At 49.2% G+C, this 21,043-nt stretch overlaps 1 protein-coding gene across 1 annotated transcript in view; it reads right to left on the reverse strand.

Moving 5' to 3' along the window:
- Positions 1-10,478, reverse strand: part of LOC142501531 (duodenase-1-like) — a 43,054-nt gene extending 32,576 nt beyond the window's left edge. Inside the window, exon 1 of the mRNA XM_075611535.1 lies at positions 10,329-10,478. Coding sequence (XP_075467650.1) covers positions 10,329-10,351 — 23 coding nt within the window. The 5' untranslated portion in view covers positions 10,352-10,478. The remainder of the gene's footprint in view (positions 1-10,328) is intronic.
- Between the last annotated feature and the right edge of the window lie 10,565 nt (positions 10,479-21,043).

Raw genomic sequence — 21,043 nt, forward strand, 5'->3', positions numbered from 1 at the left:
GCACAACGTTGGATAATCCATTCGTTATAAAGCGAAGCGTTGTAAAACGAGGACTGCCTGTACTGTATGTGTAATACAATGTCTAAGTGGTATATATGTGTATGCCTGAATCTATATGGCTTTTTGTTGTGTTTTTCTTAAATAAAGTGTTTGCTTTTGGTATTTCAGATGGTAACATTATTTAACTTCAGTGTGATGTTACAGTGATATAACGTAAAGGAAACTCCTTGCTCAGCTAATTAGTAGTTGAATGAGGAGTAATAGTTGTGTACTAATTGAGGGCGCAAAAAATAGGGATATGGTATATAGCAACTAAAGAGTAAAGCACTCAGTCAATTCATTGTTTAGTGGAGATACGTTATTTTATATGAGCTGGGGTAAAAAGTGTGACAATGGTCAGGAACAATCGATAAAGGTGAAGTATTGCTGTCCTATCTGGGCACAGCAATATTCTGTAGGGAAGGATGTATCCCTATGCCTAGTAAATGAGCTAGACCAGAGGTGGGCAACCCTGTCGCCAATCGCCACAAATGTTTAATTGGCCATAAAAGTGTGGGGAATTTGAGTTTGCCGCTCCCACAGTAAAATAAACTGTTTTCTGAAGGCGTGAGCTGGTTTCCGCTTTCTGTATGAGTCAACGAAGTGAACCAGCCTATTTTGATCTGGTTCAATACTTCGCCGGCCAATTCAGTTAAACAGCAATTCTACTTGTTGCCAAGTAGAACAAAGAAAAACCAGTCAAACAAATATATAAAGGGAACCAACAAGTGCACTGTAAAAAATGCACTTAAAAAAGAAGGGGTAACTCAAAAGAACCCATGATGGGGGATACCGAGCAGAGCACCCTGCCTAACGCCCACTGGGAGGCAAACTCCGAAACCGTCCCAGCGGACTCGGCGTACGTGAACTCTGCCCGAATACGGGAGTGCACCAGCGCCCGGAACCCTGCCACGATGTTCGTTGGGACCCCCTTCTCCAAACACTGCTTCCTTGTCTTGTAAATGGCTACCTTAGCCACTGCCAGGAGCAGGTTGACTAGGAGATCCCTAGGCTTATTGTCTCGGGACACTGGGCACCCAAAAATAAAATGATGAAGGGAAAAACCCAGCCAGAACTGCAGAAGAAGGCTCCTCAAGGTGGATAAGAGGGGCTGCAGTCTGGCGCAGCTCAGATAAATGTGGAATACGGACTCCCGCTCGCCACAGAAGGGACAGGCGGCGGGGGAGTCCGTGAAGTGTGCCAAGTACTCTCCTGTGCTCAGTGCACCGTGGAGGACCCTCCAACTCAAATCCCCGGCGGGACGGGGAACCAAAGATGAATAGAGCTCTCTCCACCGGGGTCTCTCGCCCTCGTTCCCAAGAAATACCCGCCTCCAGATGGTATCTGGGCGGGTGACAAGGGCGAGGTAGTGCACTATATGGAGCACCAGAGAATACAGGACTTTCCTCAGCATGCCGCGGAAACATGCTGGGGACATATCCCCCAACCTGCTGAGGTTGGGGGAGATAGGAGCCCGAGGGGGTTGCCGTGGTTTGGGTTCTACGCAAAGATCCGGAGAGCTGAAGTTGATAGGTTGACAATGCTCTCCGGTCTGCAAAACCCCCTCGATGAAGGTGCGTGAGTCGGGGTGGATTGCATCTTTAATCTCCCAGATCAAACGACGAGGGACACGGGCAGTAAGCATACCCATACGGGGCGCAAGCACCTCTGCGCTTACCCAGTCTCGCCGCTCATAGTCCAGGAGATCCCCGACTCTGGTCACTTGCGCCAGGATTAGCCGGCGGCAAATAGAGGGTGAATCCAACATCCGAGCCCCCACTGCCGGATTATACAGCAGGGGCTCGGCGAGGAAATCAACCCCCACCGCCTGTTCCTTCCTGGTCGCGGAGACCAGTTTCCAGGCCTTTAATAAGTCCCGGTAGTATGCCGGCAGCTCCGAGAGGTTTCTTCCTAAACCCTCGGGCCTGATGATAAACAGTTGCCGGTCATACCTCATACTGCGCAGCTGGCGAAAGAAACTGGTCGCCAGCTGGCACCACTGCGGAGACGGATCCGCGAATAGGTATCTCTGCAGGTATTGGAGGCGGAACGTGTGTAACTGGGAGTGGACACACACCACTCCCTGTCCACCCTCCTCCAAAGGAAGGCACGCAACCCCCACAGAGACCCAATGCTTCCCCATCCAGAGAAAATCCATCAATCTCCTCTGGATCTTGTTGATAAATTCGGGGGCGGACACATGGCTATCAGCCGGTGCCAAAGCTGACTGGCCACCAGCTGGTTGATCACCAGGGTTCTTCCCCTAAGGGAAAGCATTCTCGACAGATACACTCATGACCCCAGACGAGCAATGATTCGTTCTTCAAGTTCACTGAAGTTTTCTGGGGCTGGGTCCTCCGCAGCAGACAGGTAGACTCCCAGATATTTGAGAGTATCGCTCCCCCAAGAGATATTACGAAACGCGGGGGGCAAAGAGTCCACCTGTAAGGGACCCACCAAAATGCCGGAGCACTTGGACCAGTTGATCCGACCAGAAGAGGCCGCGGTGTAGACCTCTTGGCACGCTTGTGCCCGCTTCAGATCATCTAGGTCCTGGGCCACGAGGAGCACATCATCGGCATAAGCCGACAGGACTACCCACATACTGGGCTCCCGCAGCACCAGCCCGGTGAGCCTCCTCCTCAGTAGGCAGAGGAAGGGCTCGATGGCCAGCGCGTATAGTTGCCCAGACAGGGGACACCCCATATGTACTCCCCGACCAAACACAAAAGGTGCCGTCAGGGACCAATTAATTTTTACCAGACACTCTGCAGAGGCGTACAGCATCCGGAGAAAGCCCACAAATTGTGGGCCAAAGCCAAACTCCCGCAGGGTCTGCATGAGGTAACGGTGATCCACCCTGTCAAACGCCTTCTCCTGATCTAGGGACAGGAGGGCGAGTGACAGACCAGTCCTCTGCGCGTGGTGTAGCAGGTCCCGGACCAGAAAAATGTTGTCATGAATGCTCCGGCCCGGGACAGTATAGGACTGGTCGGGGTGAATCACCTCTGCCAGCACGGACTTGAGCCTCAGCGAGAGCGCTTTGGCTACGATCTTATCCGTGCTGAGCAGTGAGACCGGTCGCCAGTTAGAGATCTGGCGGAGATCCCCCTTCTTCGGCAGCAGAGACAGTATTGCCCGCCGACATGAAAGGGGCATCTCACCAGTCTCCAGGGCTTCGGCCAGGACCTCGGTGAAATCAGGTCCCAGCATCTCCCAAAAAAACCGGAAGAACTCCACAGTCAGCCCGTCTAGCCCCGGCGCTTTTCCGTGGGACATGAGATTAAGAGCTTCAGAGAGCTCGGCCAGAGTCAAAGGTAACTCAAGCCGCTCTCTTCCACCCTCGCCGACCGTGGGAAGCCCCTCCCATAAGACCCTGCACGCATCCGGCTGGATGGACTCCGGAGAGAAAAGATCTACGTAAAACCTCCGGGTTCTGTCCCGGATGCTCTCCGGGTCAGTCAGAGGGGTACCGTCCTCTGCTAGCAAGCAGGTGATATGTTTACGGTTTCCCCTCTTTTTCTCCAGCGCGTAGAAGAGGCGCGACCCGCGACCCTCTTCCCGAAGGAAGTGGATGAGGGATCGCACATACGCCCCCTGAGCTCTCCGATCTTCCAAGTCCCGGAGAGCGCACTTCCTCTCCACGTACGCACACTGCAGGAATTGGTCTCCTGCCACAGACAGCCGCCTCTCGAGATCGAGCACCTCTTCTCTAAGGGTCTCGATCTCAGCATCGCGCCGCCTGCTGGCACCTTTAGTGTGCGCTTGACAAACGAGGCGCAGATGAACCATGCCCACGTCCCACCACTACTCTAACGTGGCAAAGTCTGACCTGCAACCTCTCCAGGCCATCCAAAAGTCTCGGACCGACGTCGCAAACCCCTTGTCCTCCAACAACGTATTGTTGAAATACCAATAGGCGGCCGAGGGCGCTGCTGGTATTAGCGCCACCGTCACGGACACACAATTGTGGTCCGAAAACGGCGCTAGCATAATGGTACTGGACTGAGCTCGCGACAGGCTGTGGCTGGATATGTACAGCCTAACGATCCGGGACCAGGATATCCGTCCACCTCTAAACACTCTAACATAGGTGAACTCAGTGGATACCCCGGGATGTTGTTCTCGCCAGACGTCTACCAAGGAGTAGCGGGTGATGACCTCCCGCAAGGCCGACGCAGAATTCGGGTGTGGCTCCGGACCATTCCGGTCCCTCAGAGCCTAGAGGGTGCAGTTAAAATCACCCCCGAGCACCACGTGTTCGTCCGCGTCGACTGTCTCCAGGTATTCGGAAAATCTGACGAAGAACTGCCTTCTCAGGGGTCCGGTGGCAGGAGCATACACGTTCAAGAAATTAAACGTGTAGTCCTCGTGCCGGACCCTGAGATGCAACAGGCGACCTGGAACAACAGTTTTGGCAAACAGCAGCTCAGGTTGAAAGGATTCGGAGAACAGGGTCACCACCCCACAAGATGTCGAAGTGAGGTGGCTGAAAAAGACCTTGCCTCGCCACTCCAGATGCCAGCTGGCTTCAGCCTCTGGAGTGGTATGGGTTTCCTGCAGGAAACTCCCCGAATACTTTCCCTTTTGTAAAAAGGAGAGTACCTGGAACCTGCGAAACCCGTCCTTACATCCATTTACATTTAGCGTACCGATGCGCAAAGCCATTGGTAATCAAGAGTCTTGCTTCCCATAGGCGCTCAGGGTACTATACCCCGAGAAGCCTTTACGTGCTCTCGCAACACTTTGTTAAACTTTAAGACCCGAACATGTTCGATAGTCCCGGAAAGTTTGGCCTTGTGGTTAGCCTTGATATATACTCTGAGAGAGTGGAGAATGACCGAAGCATCCTTCCACCTCTCAAGGGCCAACTGCACCTTGTATGTCCGTGTCTACAGAGGGTATCATCCAGGAAACTATCTAGCTCCCGGGCAGGGATAACGGGGATCGAGGAGTCCACCAACTCCATGGTGCCAGAGGACTCCCCTCTGAGCCCCAACTCCCCAGGCTCCTCTTTTCTGGAGAATTCAAGACCCCCGTCCTTCTCTGCGGGGGCCTCTCTCAGCCCTAGATTGGATCCCCTCCTCGGTGTTTCCACGAGGGGGTTCACTGTGCTCTCCACCTCCATCCCCGAGTCAGGATGTTCAGGGGCAGCTGGTGGCGACATGGCAGAGGCAGTGGTCTCCCGAGAGTCCTCGGGGGCCACAGAAGCACACAATGCCCTACTAGTTTCCTCAAGCGCCATACAGATGAATGGCAGGCCACGGGTGTTCGCATCACCTGCGGGAGGGCACTCACCATCCGCGGGAGGGCCCTCACCATCCACGGGAGGGCCCCCACCATCCGGGGAGGGCCCTGACCATCCGCGGGAGGGCCCTGACCATCCGCGGGAGGGCCCTGACCATCCGTGGGAGGGCCCTCACCATCCGCGGGAGGGTTCTCACCATCCGCGGGAGGGCACTCACCAACCGTGGGAGGGCACTCACTAGCAAGGACCTCAAAGGGAGGGTCTATCCCAGCATTCACTCCCAATAAAGTGCCTGCCCAAAATTCCGCACTAAGAGGGTTCAGGTCAGACAACTCCCAGATGTAATCGGAAGTGCTCACCAAAACACCCTCCAAACCCCCACCCACGGGGGTCAGCCCTAACCATCTCCTTCCTCTGGTGACGCAAACCGGGGCCTTTTATCCCTATGTGCGTCACCCGAAGGTGGTACAACCAGAATGGGATCCCGGTCGACCCCCGGGTCCCCGAAGACAGGTATCTTTTTTTGTGTCCGGTGGGGTAAATTCACCGAAACACAAGTCTCCGGGGGATGCTCTCCAACCCAGAGGGGCGTTGGGAGGCTCCCCAATGTCTATCTCTAGGGGTAAGGCCTCATGCTGTTGAGCACTTTGGCCTTCCACCCCAGAGACGTCGGGTACCTCCTCTTGCAATCCCTCCAGATCTTCGAGGGGGGGGGGCTGTTCATTTATGGCAGGCCTGCACAACTCGTAAAGTGAGAAGGGCCGAACTGCTCCATGGGAAAAAAAATTGGGCCGCACGGGTAAAATCATCACCATCACCATCATCATCTCTCCTCCAGCACCTCATCATCATCATCATATCTCCCCAAGAACCCCTCACTATCAACCTTTGCGATACTCCCCATCTATCTCTCATAACCCCATCTCTCCCCCTCACCCACACACATAATACTCCCCCTCCACATCAAACACACAATGCCCCCCTGCACAGCGCACACATCACACCCCCCCTTCACCTCACATCCCTCGCCCCCCTTGCACCTCACATCGCTCTCCCCCCTGCACCTCACATCACTCTCCCCCCTTGCACCTCAAATCACCCCCCTTGCACCTCAAATCACCCCCCCTGCCCCTCCCATCACCCTCCCCCCTGCACCTCCCATCACCCTCCCCCCTGCACCTCCCATCACCCATTACCCTCTCCCCCCATGCACCTCACATCACCCACAGGGCCGTCAACAGAAATCATGGGGCCCGGGACAAATGAAAGGAGCAGGGCCCCCCCCCCCCGAACCCATAGCGCACCTACAACGAAAAAATATCTTTTAGCGCGCAACTTTTACTTAACTGTTTTCTTATTGTGATACAGAAAAAAACATTACAATGCAACCTGTTTATTTTTTATATTTTCAACAAAAGACATGTGACTGCCTGCCTATGAGTGGGCGGGTGAATGACAGTGACTGGGTGGGTGAATGACAGTTGGGTGAATGGCGGTGGGTGGGTGAATGGCGGTGGGTGGGTGAATGGCGGTGGGTGGATGACAGTGACTCATCTCTTCCACTCCCCGCACCTCCCCCTCCTCATCTCTTCCACTCCCCGCACCTCCCCCTCCTCATCTCTTCCACTCCCCGCACCTCCCCCTCCTCATCTCTTCCACTCCCCGCACCTCCCCCTCCTCATCTCTTCCACTCCCCGCACCTCCCCCTCCTCATCTCTTCCACTCCCCGCACCTCCCCCTCCTCATCTCTTCCACTCCCCGCACCTCCCCCTCCTCATCTCTTCCACTCCCCGCACCTCCCCCTCCTCATCTCTTCCACTCCCCGCACCTCCCCCTCCTCATCTCTTCCACTCCCCGCACCTCCCCCTCCTCATCTCTTCCACTCCCCGCACCTCCCCCTCCTCATCTCTTCCACTCCCCGCATCTCCCCCTCCTCATCTCTTCCACTCCCCGCATCTCCCCCTCCTCATCTCATCCACTCCCCGCATCTCCCCCCTCTCTCTCCCTTCTCCCCCCTCTCTCTCCCTTCTCCCCCTCTCTCCCTTCTGCCTCTTCTCTCTCTCCCCCTTCTCCCCGTCTCTCTCCCTTCTGCCCCCTCTCTCTCCCTTCTGCCCCCACTCTCTCCCTTCTGCCCCCCCTCTCTCCCTTCTCCACCCCCTCTCTCCCTTCTCCACCCCCCTCACTCCCTTCTCCCCCCTCTCTCCTTCTCCCCCCCTCTCTCCCTTCTCCCCCCCCCTGTCCTTTCTCCCCCCCTCTCTCCCTTGCCCCCTCTCTCTCCCTTCCCCCCCTCTCTCTCCCTTCCCCCCTCTCTCTCCCTTCCCCCCCTCTCTCTCCCTTCCCCCCCCTCTCTCCCTTCTCCCCCCTCTCCCTCCCTCCCTCCCCCCTCTCTCTCCCTTCTGCCCCCTCTCTCCCTTCTGCCCCCTCTCTCTCCCTCTCCCCCTCTCTCTCCCTCTCTCTCCCTCCCCCCCTCTCTCTCCCTTCTGCCCCTCTCTCTCCCTTCTGCCCCCTCTCTCTCCCTTCTGCCCCTCTCTCTCCCTTCTCCCTCCCTTCTCCCCTCCTCTCTCTCCCTTCTCCCCTCCTCTCTCTCCCTTCTCCCCCTCTCTCTCCCTTCTGCCCCCTCTCTCTCCCTTCTGCCCCCTCTCTCTCCCTTCTGCCCCCTCTCTCCCTTCTGCCCCCTCTCTCTCCCTTCTCCCCCCTCTCTCTCCCTTCTCCCCCTCTCTCTCCCTTCTGCCCCCTCTCTCTCCCTTCTGCCCCCTCTCTCTCCCTTCTGCCCCCTCTCTCCCTTCTGCCCCCTCTCTCTCCCTTCTCCCCCCTCTCTCTCCCTTCTCCCCCTCTCTCTCCCTTCTGCCCCCTCTCTCTCCATTCTCCCCCCCCTCTCTCTCCCTTCTCCCCCCTCTCTCCCTTCTCCCCCCTCTCCCCCTCTCTCCCTTCTCCCCCTTCTGCCTCCTCTCTCTCCCCCTTCTCCCCCCCTGCCTCATCTCTCCCCCTTCTCCCCATCCCTTCTCCCCCCCCACACCACTCTGTTTGCCCCACCCCACAGCAGACCATTTGCCCCCCCCCCCACCAGCCCGTTTTTCACTCCCCCCAACCCGTTTTTCACCCCCCCCAACCAGTTTTTCACTCCCACCCCCCAACCCGTTTTTCACTCCCACCCCCCCCCAACCCGTTTTTCACTCCCACCCCCCCCCAACCCAACCCGTTTTTCACTCCCACCCCCCCCAACCCGTTTTTCACTCCCACCCCCCCCCCAACCCGTTTTTCACTCCCACCCCCCCAACCCGTTTTTCACTCCCACCCCCCCCCCAACTCGTTTTTCACTCCCACCCCCCCAACTCGTTTTTCACTCCCACCCCCCCAACTCGTTTTTCACTCCCACCCCCCCAACCCGTTTTTCACTCCCACCCCCTAAAACCCGTTTTTCACTCCCACCCCCCCAACCCGTTTTTCACTCCCACCCCCCCCAACCCGTTTTTCACTCCCACCCCCCCCCCAACCCGTTTTTCACTCCCACCCCCCCCCCAACCCGTTTTTCACTCCCACCCCCCCAACACGTTTTTCACTCCCACCCCCCCAACACGTTTTTCACTCCCACCCCCCCAACCCGTTTTTCACTCCCACCCCCCCAACCCGTTTTTCACTCCCACCCACCCCCCAACCCGTTTTTCACTCCCACCCACCCTCCCAACCCGTTTTTCACTAACCTGTTTTTCACTAAACCCGTTTTTCACTACCACCCACCCCCCCAACCCGTTTTTCACTCCCACCCACCCCCCCAACCCGTTTTTCACTCCCACCCACCCCCCCCAACCCGTTTTTCACTCCCACCCACCCCCCCCAACCCGTTTTTCACTCCCACCCACCCCCCCAACCCGTTTTTCACTCCCACCCACCCCCCCCAACCCGTTTTTCACTCCCACCCACCCCCCCAACCCGTTTTTCACTCCCACCCACCCACCCACCCCCCCACCCACCCACCCACCCCCCCAACCCCCCAACCCACCCACCCCCCCAACCCGTTTTTCACTCCCACCCCCAGCCCGTTTTTCACTGTGCTCGCCGCTTTTACTTATTGTAGTCTTTATGTGGAAGTCCCCGCTCGGGCACGCACGCTCTTGCAAGCTTGGCGCTTGAGACAAAAAAAAGTGACTTCGAAGCGCGCTCAACGTGCCCCCAACGCCTCCCCCCCGCGCTTGCAAAATATACAGTACACCCGGTGCTCATGCTTAGAGAGTTGGTGACATCACCGCTCTCAAGCATGAGCGCGGTCAGCGCCAGCGGGGACACAGCCTAAGGCCTTGGATGTAGTGAGCGCACGCACGACTGAGCGCATGGCGTCGAGCAATCTGTGGACAGAGATCGCTCACGATGCAGAGGCGCGGCCGTGACGTCACAAGTCTGGTTCGCCCTCATTGGCTGAAACGCTCACGTGACCCAGCCGTCACGCGGCAAAAACAAATTCCGGTGTCTCCTGAAAATGCCGCTGCGCTTCATTGCGCGCTCTATGGTCTGACTCACAGAGGTGCGGCCTGTTCGCGCGCGCGGTCGCTCACACTGTGCACCTTGGGCTATTAATCCATACCTTGTGCTGAAGCATGGTAATACAGAACTATACTATTGTGAATACTCCACTCCAGTAGTTATTTTAAGTAACCCTGAGACTACTATTTAACTATAACTTTGTCACATTTAGCAGCCTGATTAGGCGGGCATTTATTTTATACCTATGAATTAAAAGTATATTTTTATCTTACCTCCACCAAACAATGAATTGATTAAGTGCAGCACACGGCGCCTTCCTCTGTAGTTGTTGTTGCTTTATGATGTTACAGTGACATTGATACGTCCCTAAGACCACATCTTAGATAACCAATTAAGTAAGTAGTTATGCGGATCTGATCTTAGTGATCTGTTGATATTTTCATTTAGGGAACTAGGGCTAAGATGCATCATCATACAATACAGTTGGCCTGTGTTTGGGGGTAAATACATGTGGCTATGTTATATACAGATACGACCAGCAAACCCAAACCACAATACTCACCCATAGCAATGTGCTGCTGTCATCACCCAGTCTGGGGGCAATTAGTGATCCCCCACATGAACTTCCATCAACCATACAATACACCATATATGGCCGTGAGTGGGGTTCCGCCTCCCAACCACCAATAATCCCCTGCCGGATCCGCCCTGAAACACACACAGTTGAGAAGGGGCTAGTCTGCAGAGCTGACACTTAGGTAATGTTATAGTGGGCGAGAAGGGCAGGTTCTGTAGGTGCAGGGCGGGAACAGGCACAGAAGGGGGTCACACATACGCCATAATTCATATTAGAAACACATTGTGCTTAATGTTCTATGCTTTCTGAAGTTATTTTGTATCTACATATGTTTTGGAGGGGGCTGCGTGCACCCTTTACCCCTCTGACAGCAAAGGAGTTTTATAATCCCATGACTCAAGCACCATAAGCACATTGTTACCCTCCTCCCCCTACGTGCCCCCAGCACAGAGGTACCTGACCATACTGACCTGCGCAGGGTGGACGGCTGGGACAGGAGGAAGGGCAGGAGGAGCAGATGGAGAAGCTGGGGCTGTTCCATGTCAGACTCTGTATCCCCTTCTGTCTGGAAGCTGCTTCTCCTTTTATCTCTCCTCTCCCCCCCTCCCATGTCATATCTCCCCCTCTCCCCCCCCCCCCCTCTCATGTCATATCTCCTCCCCCCCCCCTCCCATGTCATATCTCCCCCTCTTCCCCTTCTGCTATCAGAATATGTTATCTAAAGAGTTCAGTGATCACAACAGCTTCTGTTGCAGCGGTAGAGGTGGGGCAAAGCGTGTAGCAGTGCCTAAAATACAAGAGAGCTACCATAAGATGCTATTATCATGGAGGATGTGTTCCCTCATACATGGCAATTTAATTCCCAGGATATTGTCTTCCAATAAGTGAAACTACTGCCCAGTGAGTGAATCTGCAACACAATGAGTGAGACAGCCTCACACTATGTGACTGCTCTCCAGTGAGTCAGTCTGCTACACAATGCATGATACTGCCCTTCAATTTAGGAGACTGTTTTCTAATGAGTAAGACTGGCTTCTACTGAGTGAGACTGCTCTCCAATGAGATAGGCAGCCTTCTAATGGGTGATACTGCCCACCAATAAGTGAGAGTGCAAGACAATGAGTGAGACTGCCCTTCAATGAGTAAGACTGGCTTCTACTGAGAAAGACTATACTAATGAGAGAGACAGCTTTCTAATGAATGAGACTGCCCTCTAGGGAAAGAGATCGCCATCCAATGAGTGAGACTGTCCTCCAATAACTGAGACTGCAATTCAATGAGTGAGAGTGATTTCTAATGAGTGAGACTGCTTTTAAGCGAGACTGCCTCCATTGACTGAGATTGCCTTTCAGTGAAACAGACTGCTGTCCAATGAACGAGATTGCCCTCTAATAAATTAAACTTCCATTCAATGAGTGAGAGTGCTTTCTATTGGGTGAGACTGCCTTTCAATGAGTGACACTGTCTCACAAAGAGTGACACTGCCATGAGAGGGAGACTGCCATTGAATAAGTTAGACTGCCATCTTCACTTGAGTCCAGGCGCAAAGTTCACCTTTCCTGTCTTGCCTTCAAATACTTTCTGGGCAAGATACCCATCTATCTGAACATGCTCCTCACCCATACCACTTGCAGCACATATCATCTGAGATCTGACTCCAAAAGACTGTTCATGGTCCCAAGGTTCAACAAAGTATCCGGCCGTTCCTACTTCTCTTATTGTGCACCCCAAAACTGGAACAATCTACCGGAGACTTTCACATCCACCACCAGTTTAAGTTCTTTCAAAACCAAAGCTGTCTCACATTTTAATCTGGTCTGTAACAGTTTCATACGCCCATAATATATATTATCTCTAACTGTGCATGCAATGTCTTGTATATAATGTATACCCTACTCGTATTTGTAACCATGTATTTTGTCATTTTAACTCTATGCCCAGAACATACTTAAAAATGAGAGGTAACTCTCAATGTATTACTGCCTGGTAAAACATTGTATAAATAAATAAAATCTAATGAGTGAGACTGTATTTTTATAGAATTTTCTTTTTAGGGATCAAAAAAAAGAAGAAAACTCCATACAGTGATTAGGAAATTATTAGGATCAGGGATGAATATTGACAAGAGAAGTCACTGCCCAAAACGTTATGCTTCAATATCTCTGCAAATTAACGTGAAAATAAAAAGCAAAATACGCTGTTGCTGTCACCAAGCTGCATAGTGCGGCTACGTTGTTGATCCTGGATACTGACAGGGACAGAAGGAGAGATACCTCTTATAGCACACATCTTTATGTAAAGCTGAATAATATATTGAAGTTTAAATAGAAATGATTCGTTCCTTGCTTAGGGCTCAGACAACTTTTTTCTCTACAATCCCATTTCCTATTTCTCCAGCGCAAATATTGCTTAAACCTTTCTAAATGACAGATAAACAGCTTTGTCCTGAAGTTTAATAGATGTAAGTCTTGTTTTCAAAGCAGAGAAAGCATTGAGGAAGCCACTCTCCCCCCCCCCCTTTTTCCCCCCAGCCCCTTGTTAGGGCTGTTACAGATATATAGATAAGCCTGTAGTGAGAACAGAGGCCTGCACAGAGAGATAAGGCCCATGCTCTGATTTTCCATCAGATAGGTCACCATGACACATGTTGTTAATGCAGTTTGGGGATACTGGGGTCTGGGACAGAAAGACACTCCCCCCAGCCTCTTAACCCCTTCAGCAACACATTGCATCCACACCTCTCAGTCCCAGTTAAAGGTTCAGCCCCCCATAGGACCACTGTGCTAATATCAGTGTGGGGGGCAGTATAGTGTTATGTTGGGGGGGAGGAAGGGGCAGTATAGTTTATTGTTGTGAGGAGAGCAAAATAATGGGGTGTTGGGGGAGGAGACAGTAGTGTAGTGTTTGGGAGCTGGAGGGGCAGTGTATAGTATTGGGGGGAAGGGGCAATATGGTGTAGTGTTGGGGGAAGGGGGGAGAAGTATAGTGTAGTGTTGATGGAGGAGGGGGCAGTATAGTAGTGTCGGGGGGAGGAGGGGCTAGTATAGTACAGTGTTGGGGGAGGGGGGGCAGTATTGTGTAGTGTCGAAGGGGGCAGAATAGTGCTGTCAGGAGATCCTCCATTTGGTGTCTGATTCCCCAGGAATGTGCTGCTGTACTGCCTCTTGACTCCGCTATGGTAATGAAGGGGTTAACTCCTCCCGCAACATTCCTGGTCTGCCTAAGCACCCACTCTGGTCCAAGTACCCCCTTCATTCACACCCTCTGCCCCCAATAAACCATCTACTGTGCCATAACCCCTTCATTGCCTTAGTGGCTAGCCGCTAAGATAATCAAGCTGCTTTAATTCTATTTTTACTAATAGTGTACGTGAGCAAGAGGTCTCCTGCGCTGAACCGCATTGATTTCAGCCTCGGGGACACCCTAGTTCCCAAGATACAGGCCCAAGTATGGGGTGCCGGTATCCCCCTGCAGGATTTAAATCCCCGGACACGACGTGGAGGATTTTAACATTGCGGGGATACGGGCCCCCCATACCGGGGGCCTGGATCTCGGGAAGTAGGGGGTCCCCGAGGCTGAAATTAATGCGGTCCAGCTCAGGAGACCCCCTGCTCCCACACACTAGTTTTAAAATTAATATTGAAACTGTACGATCGCCTGTATGAGCCGTGAATGGAGACACAGCGTCTCCATGCAACTCTTCCAGGCTGCAGTTTCAATCAGTTGCTAGGATTTATAGCGCGATAACACTTATAAAAAAAAACCAAGTCGTTTGATACAGCTTTTTTTATCGAACTCTAAAACTCTTGCAGTCGGCGTCCGCGAAACGCGTAGAGTCGGGCTTTCTCCGCCATCTTGGGAGAGGAAAGAAGCAAGGGAACTCCTATGGTCTGCAGTCCCGGTGAGAGGTGATGTCACAATCCGGAAGTGACGTTCGCGGACGCCGACTGCAAGACAACTACACGAGACGATCCATGCTGTAGCAGAGACTATATCCCAAATGCTGTTTTTCCTCCTAAAGCCGTAAGCCTCCAATTGTCTTTTATGTTTGATAAAGTTTATTTCCATCTACACTCTGGCTGTTTTCTGCTTTCTTAAGATGTGCTGACCCATATACCAAACCTCCGGAACGGGCTACATCACAGAGTATTATTGACTCACATGCTTGTGTTCCTGCTACTTTTGTGAGTAGGAATTTGTAAAATTCACATTTTTATCACTGTTTTTTACAATATTACACTATCCACTGTTTTCTTCCTTTTTTGGGCACACGGCGACGCTCCCCTGGAACTTCATCCATACTGCAGTGGAGCACTGTATGCTGGGAGATAATGGTGAAAAGCAGGGTTGCAGACCTGTCTGACACATGAATGTGCTCACAAGTGATATTTTCATTCACAGTTTCAGGGGGAAGGTTGATGTTCATTTCATATGATATTCCATTCATTTAATATAATATGATATAATATTCCATAGTATTCTATTAGTTTCATATGATATGATATTCCATTCCTTTCAGATGATATATTATGATACTCCATTCATTCATTTCATATGATAGGATAGTCCATTCATTTAAAATGATATGATATTGAATGTATTTTAAATGCTATGATATAATAAGATATTAATTTAATATAATATGATTCCATTCATTTCATATGATATAATATGACATGATATTCCATTAATTTGATATGATATTCTATTCATTTCATATGATACTGTATGATGTTCCATTCATTTTTTATATGATATTCCACCAGTTTCATATGATATGATATATGACATTCCATTTACTTCTTATAATGTTATGTGATAGTCCATTAATTTCATATAATATTCCAACCAAACTTAACACTCACATCGTAAAAGAAGCATCCCAATAGCCTGGACTCATGGCTACTGTCCCACACCCGCTCCTACCAACCATTGTGGCCAAGCGCTGCCATCTACTGCACTTATTCCCTCACCTGCTGTCTCTGTAAGGCTGCGCTTAGAGTGCTGGCGACGCGACGGTGAGGCGACGGTCGCTGGAAAATCAAATAGAGATGACCAATCCGTCGCGTTGCGCTTACTATAACCGCACGCGACGGCGGCAATGCATTTGTTTTGCCGCGATGTCGCATCGCTGTCGCCGTCGCCGGCACTATAAGCGCAGCCTAAGTCTCCCAACATAACACTTAGACTGTATGCTCTCTGGGGCAGGGATTTCCTTTCCTATAGCCTGACTTTGCTGCGCTTATTGTATTATTATAATTCCCGGTACTGTATTGTCTTTGTGAAGCGCTGAGTACCCTTTTGGCGCTATATAAATAAAGATATAAATACATACATAATAAGGCGTGTACGAGATATACTGTGCTGGTGCCCTCATGTGGTATTATATGATAATGCACTTAGGTTAAAAAATGCATTAAGAGGTTATAGATGCTTTTTAGACCACTAATGTTTACAATATAGGAAATAGAAAATAATATATCTAATAGATTTAGATATGGGTATAACTGGATATATATTGATCCAGTTAATTAAGGACTTATCGTCGTGGATGTAGAGTACCCTTGATTCCTCATTGATTCAGATGAAGTAAGATATAATGCTCATATGAACACGGTTGATTTGCATAGATGGTCAAAAAATACTGTCATAGTGGGCATGATAAAAATGGGACACATAGTACGTATGGAAAGGGACATTATTCAATAAAGGGAGGGTACGTAAACCGTTTATTGAGAACGTTGGGGCTTCTTGTTTTCAATTTATAAATCCATTCCGCCTCAATTTGTAAAAGCTTTTTGTCAACATCACCTCCCCTCATTGTGCCTTGCAGGTGGCAGGTGCCGGCAAATGATAGGACAGTTGACATTTCCATGAGGGTGTTGATTGATAAGTCTGGCTCCTGGAGTGTCCGGTTCGTATCTCACAGAATTTATGTGTTCGAGGATTCGCCTGCGGAACTCTCTAGTAGTTTTCCCCACATATCTCTTCCTGCGCTCACAGGTGATAAGATAGAACACATGTGTGGTTCTGCCGTTGATGAAAGTATCCACTGTATATTGGCTACTGCTGTTGTGATTTAGTGGGGGTGACATAGTTGTAGGCCTTGCAGCCATGGCATTTGAATATGCCTTTGGTTGGTATCGGAAGTCAACTAGGTGCTCTTGCCCTCTGGTAACGGCTGTGTACCAAATGGTCCCATAGGGTTTTTGAGCACCTACTTGGGATTGCAGGGTTGGGGCCTAGTACCTCCTTGAGATCTTCGTCTGCAAGTAGGAAGGTGCCAATGTTTGGCGAATATGCGTTTGGCATGCCACCATCGATTGTTGTATATGCCGAGGGGCTTATTGGCTGCTTTATCTTCTCTCTTGTTCCCCTGGTCTGTAATAGCACATCTCTGTAACTCTGAATTGCCCTATTATATGATTTTTTCAGCACGTTGAGGCCGTATCCTCTGTGTAGAAACCGGTCTCCCCGCTTTGGTGATCCGTTACAGCTGTAGTCTAATCACTCTACTTCAGTGGTCTCCGCACCATTGAATGACACTAGACGCCTGTCACCACGATTCCGCTATATCTACTTGACCAGACCTCACTAGTTTTCACTTCCCCTTACAGTGGGCTTTACTGCAAATCCTACGGCTCCAGCTGCCACTGCCTAGGGGATCCGTTGCAGCCGTAGTCTAATTACCCGGCTACCAGCAGTCACTTTATTTCAGTGTTCTCGGCACCATTGATACCTATGTCACAGGGTCCCTTTAAGTTGCGAACCCTACGGCTCCAGCTGCCTTCGCAGTGGTGATTTTCTTCAATGACCCTGCTGCCATCAGCCCCTCTATTTAGTGATCTCAGCACTCCTCTATCATAGGATCCCTTGAGTTAAGTGCATATTGTCAGCACCTCTACCCTCAACGTGGAAAGTACTGTCACTATCTTCTGTGGCATATTTAGCCACCACTCATCCCTGCGTAACTCTGGTACTCCCATCAGTCAGTGTTCACATCACAGGAGACATGCTCGTTTAAGGGGCTATTAAACTGATATCTACAGACGGCGCTCCACTGATTTCCTCCAATGTGGTGGACACCTTCTATGTACTCATTTGTAACTTAGTGATTTATGTTTTAATTAGGATTTTAATAAGTTATATTTTAGAACAGTGCTGTGCATAGAAATGATTTACTCTTGGAGGACACCTCTTTTGCCCTCCATCTTTTTTGTCATGTTACTTTTAATCACACATTGCACCCACTAATTATCACGTTCCAAGATAACAATCAATTTATTCAGTATATTATATACATGTTTAGAGTCACCAAATTGATCAGCTTCATCCTTTATTTATTTTTTGTTATGATATTCCATTCATTTAATATGATATTCCATTCATTTCATAAGACATATGATATTTCATTATTTTTTTTATGATCTAATATGATATTCCATTCATTGCATATGAGATCTAATTATATTCCATTCAATTGTGGTTACGTAGAATTTGCTTACCTAAAATGGATGCCGGATTGCACGTTGGTCTGGTATGTAAAGAGTTAAAGTATTCTATTAGCTGACCTCTATTTTCTTCTGTCCGGCTCATTTCCTTATACAGGACTGAGGAGGAGGGGGGGGGGGAGTGACCTCTAGGGAGTTGACCTGTCCCAAATACAGCACAACCCCCTTATAACACTGGGCTTGCGGTCCAAAAAATCACATCGCGATATAAGCGGATAGCGTTAGAAATAATGTACAATTGTATGCATTGTGCAATAAAGTATTTAAGATACCAATAATCGTGTTGTAAAGTAATCATAAATACGAAAATTGGGAGCCACGCTTGCATCGCGTTATAAGCGGATTTGCGTTGTAACGGATCGCGTTATAGCGGGGTTGAGCTGTATAGGAATTCTATATCCTTATATGCTATGCTAGCTGGTATGTGTAAAATGCTGACTGTGTGTAATTTTCAACATGTGTTATATACACCAATGTATGGGTAGGAGAGAGCAGATTTGTAACCAGCCTCTTGTCTGGTTAACATCTCTCCATGTAGCTACATGAATAAACTTCAATATCATTATTTCTTCGGACCTCAAATATTGTAGTTTGAATTATTTCTACAACAGACATGGCGTAGTCGTCAGGATTCCAAAATGCCGGAAAGTAAATCGAACCTGGTCTGGTCCGGTCCTTGGGAATCCCAAACATTGCTCAATCACAGGTAAGGCACCTTTTAAAATGCCCTTTTCTCTGTGATCCCTAAGTGAGATGGAACGGAGGGGGGAAGATTTTTTGGACTGACGGAATTCTTAGAGGAATAATGATATTGACTGTTTAATAAATGTAAGAGCTCTTTATTTTTTCTCTCTCTTTGTATATGGTATAAGAATATTTTAGAGTATAAGAAAATGGTATAGTATAAGGTTTTTTTTTAATACCCAGGGACGGAAGAAAAGGTACAAAGTTCAGTGTATACACGAGGTTAATGGAGTTTTATGCATGGGGTGTATGGATGTGTGATCTGAAGTGAGTAAGATCAGAGCGAAAGTAGGAGTCACTTTTTAAGGTATTTCGGTAACAGTCTAAGAAAAATACTTTTCTTTATATTGGGAAATAAAACCTAGACGCGGTGTAGTGATTGAAGAATGGGTGTTAAGGGCTCCAGGAAAAGTACTTGTCCCAGAAAAAATGGGTAGCCGGCTTGGTATATGTATAAAATGTGTACGGCTGTCACACATTTTAATCTGGTCTGTAACTGTTTCATACGCCCATAATAAAAATTATCTTTAACTGTGCACGCAATGTCTTGTATATACAGGCATACCCCACTTTAAGTACACTCGCGAGTAAGTACATATCGCCCAATAGGCAAACGGCAGCTCACGCATGCGCCTGTCATCACGTCCTGAACAGCAATACCAGCTCCCTACCTGTCCCGAAGCTGTGCGCAAGCGGGGAGACTATAGAGCCTGTTACAAATGCGTTATTTACATCAGTTATGCACATATATGACGATTGCAGTACAGTACATGCATCGATAAGTGGGAAAAGGTAGTGCTTCACTTTAAGTACTTTTTCGCTTTACATACATGCTCCGGTCCCATTGCGTACGTTAATGCGGGGTATGCCTGTAATGTATACCCTGTTCATTTATGTAACTGTATTTGTAAACATGTATTATTTGTCTTAACTCTGTGCCCAGGACATACGTGAAAACGAGAGGTAACTCTCAATGTATTACTTCCTGGTAAAATATTTTATAAATAAATAAATAATATGTATGTTAATTGTAATGTTGAAACATGTAGATATTTGTGTAAGTGGAATTATGTTTTAAAAGATGACTCGAAGTTGCAATTCCCCTTGGTGGGATCTTTTGAATGGGAAAAAATCAAATAAATGTGTCTTTATTATTTTTTTATTTTGTTATTTAAGGGGAGGTTTATCTAAATTGGGAGCAAAGGTTCCTGCACAGAAATGGAAACATTTTGTTTCCAGCCGGTATGTGGAAAATGAGAAAAGAAACAGGGTTCGTCATGTAAAAAGTTGGGAAAATACTGCCCTTAAAATTCAAGGGACCCAATCCTGTTCCTCACACTATACCCTAGCCTCCCAATTGCCACATCAGGACCAGATGTTTTAGATCTGTTCTCTGAAAATAGACCACCTCTGTATAGGGCTCCTCTCTCTGCACAACTATCTGATTCAGCTTAATCTCTGAGACAGGTGGTGGGTGCGGCAGGAGGATTACAAGGTCAGGGTCCAATATCCCCTAGACCTCTGGCCAATTATCCTCCCCAAAGGGCAATACCTACTGGTCTAAGCCCATCAGTTACCCGCAATAATACTAGATGTCTGGCAGATAGTTCTAACAGATCTATGCTGGGATTTGGGTACTGAGCTCTAGCCTAGAATTTCCAGGACAAGGTACAAATGGTGCACATATTATTGCAATGCATGCACAATGGACACCTGGGGATTTGTTACATTTCAGAACCATGTTTCCAGTCCTTAAAGATGACCCAGGAAAATGGATCTTAGAATTTAAAGCTGTCTGTATTACTTATAAGCCCACAGCAGCTGATTGAAATCAGATGACGGTTGTTGTACAGTATGTACTACTGAATCCTGTAGAATTGTATCAACGTATACAGGGAATAGAACTGTATCCCATTAGATCGGAATGAGATTAACAGTTGTAAACAGAAGAAAAATAAAACGGCTTCTGGATCCGCTGATACATTTATGGATTACAAAACATCCAGGCATTACAGATATATTGAAATTAATGCCCCAGGAGCTTTGAATAATGCCTTTGTCAGCGGGCCAGAAACACCAGTTAAACAAGCATTACAACTAATCATAGTGGGGTTGGCAGCTAAACCCCCTATGAGAATTAATAAGTGTTGCAGACCATTGCAGTGAAACAAGAGAAAAGTGCTAAAGCTGTAAAAACCTGCTGTAGGGATTCCACTCTCAACAAAGGGAGAGCTGCAGGATTGTAAGATAGAAAAAAACAAAGTCTAAGGTCTATCAGCAACTCCTCTAGTTAACCCCCGGTGGGAACTGTTTGTTCATGGATCTTGTCAGAGAGATCAATTAGGCAATCCTATGTGCCCGATATTTAGTTGTCACTCTCCATAAGGTTATAGAATTATCTCCCCTGCCCTCTGTGCAGTCAGCTCGGGTTACTGAGTTTATTGC

Source organism: Ascaphus truei, chromosome 8, assembly GCF_040206685.1.
Source record: "Ascaphus truei isolate aAscTru1 chromosome 8, aAscTru1.hap1, whole genome shotgun sequence".
Classification (NCBI taxonomy): domain Eukaryota; kingdom Metazoa; phylum Chordata; class Amphibia; order Anura; family Ascaphidae; genus Ascaphus; species Ascaphus truei.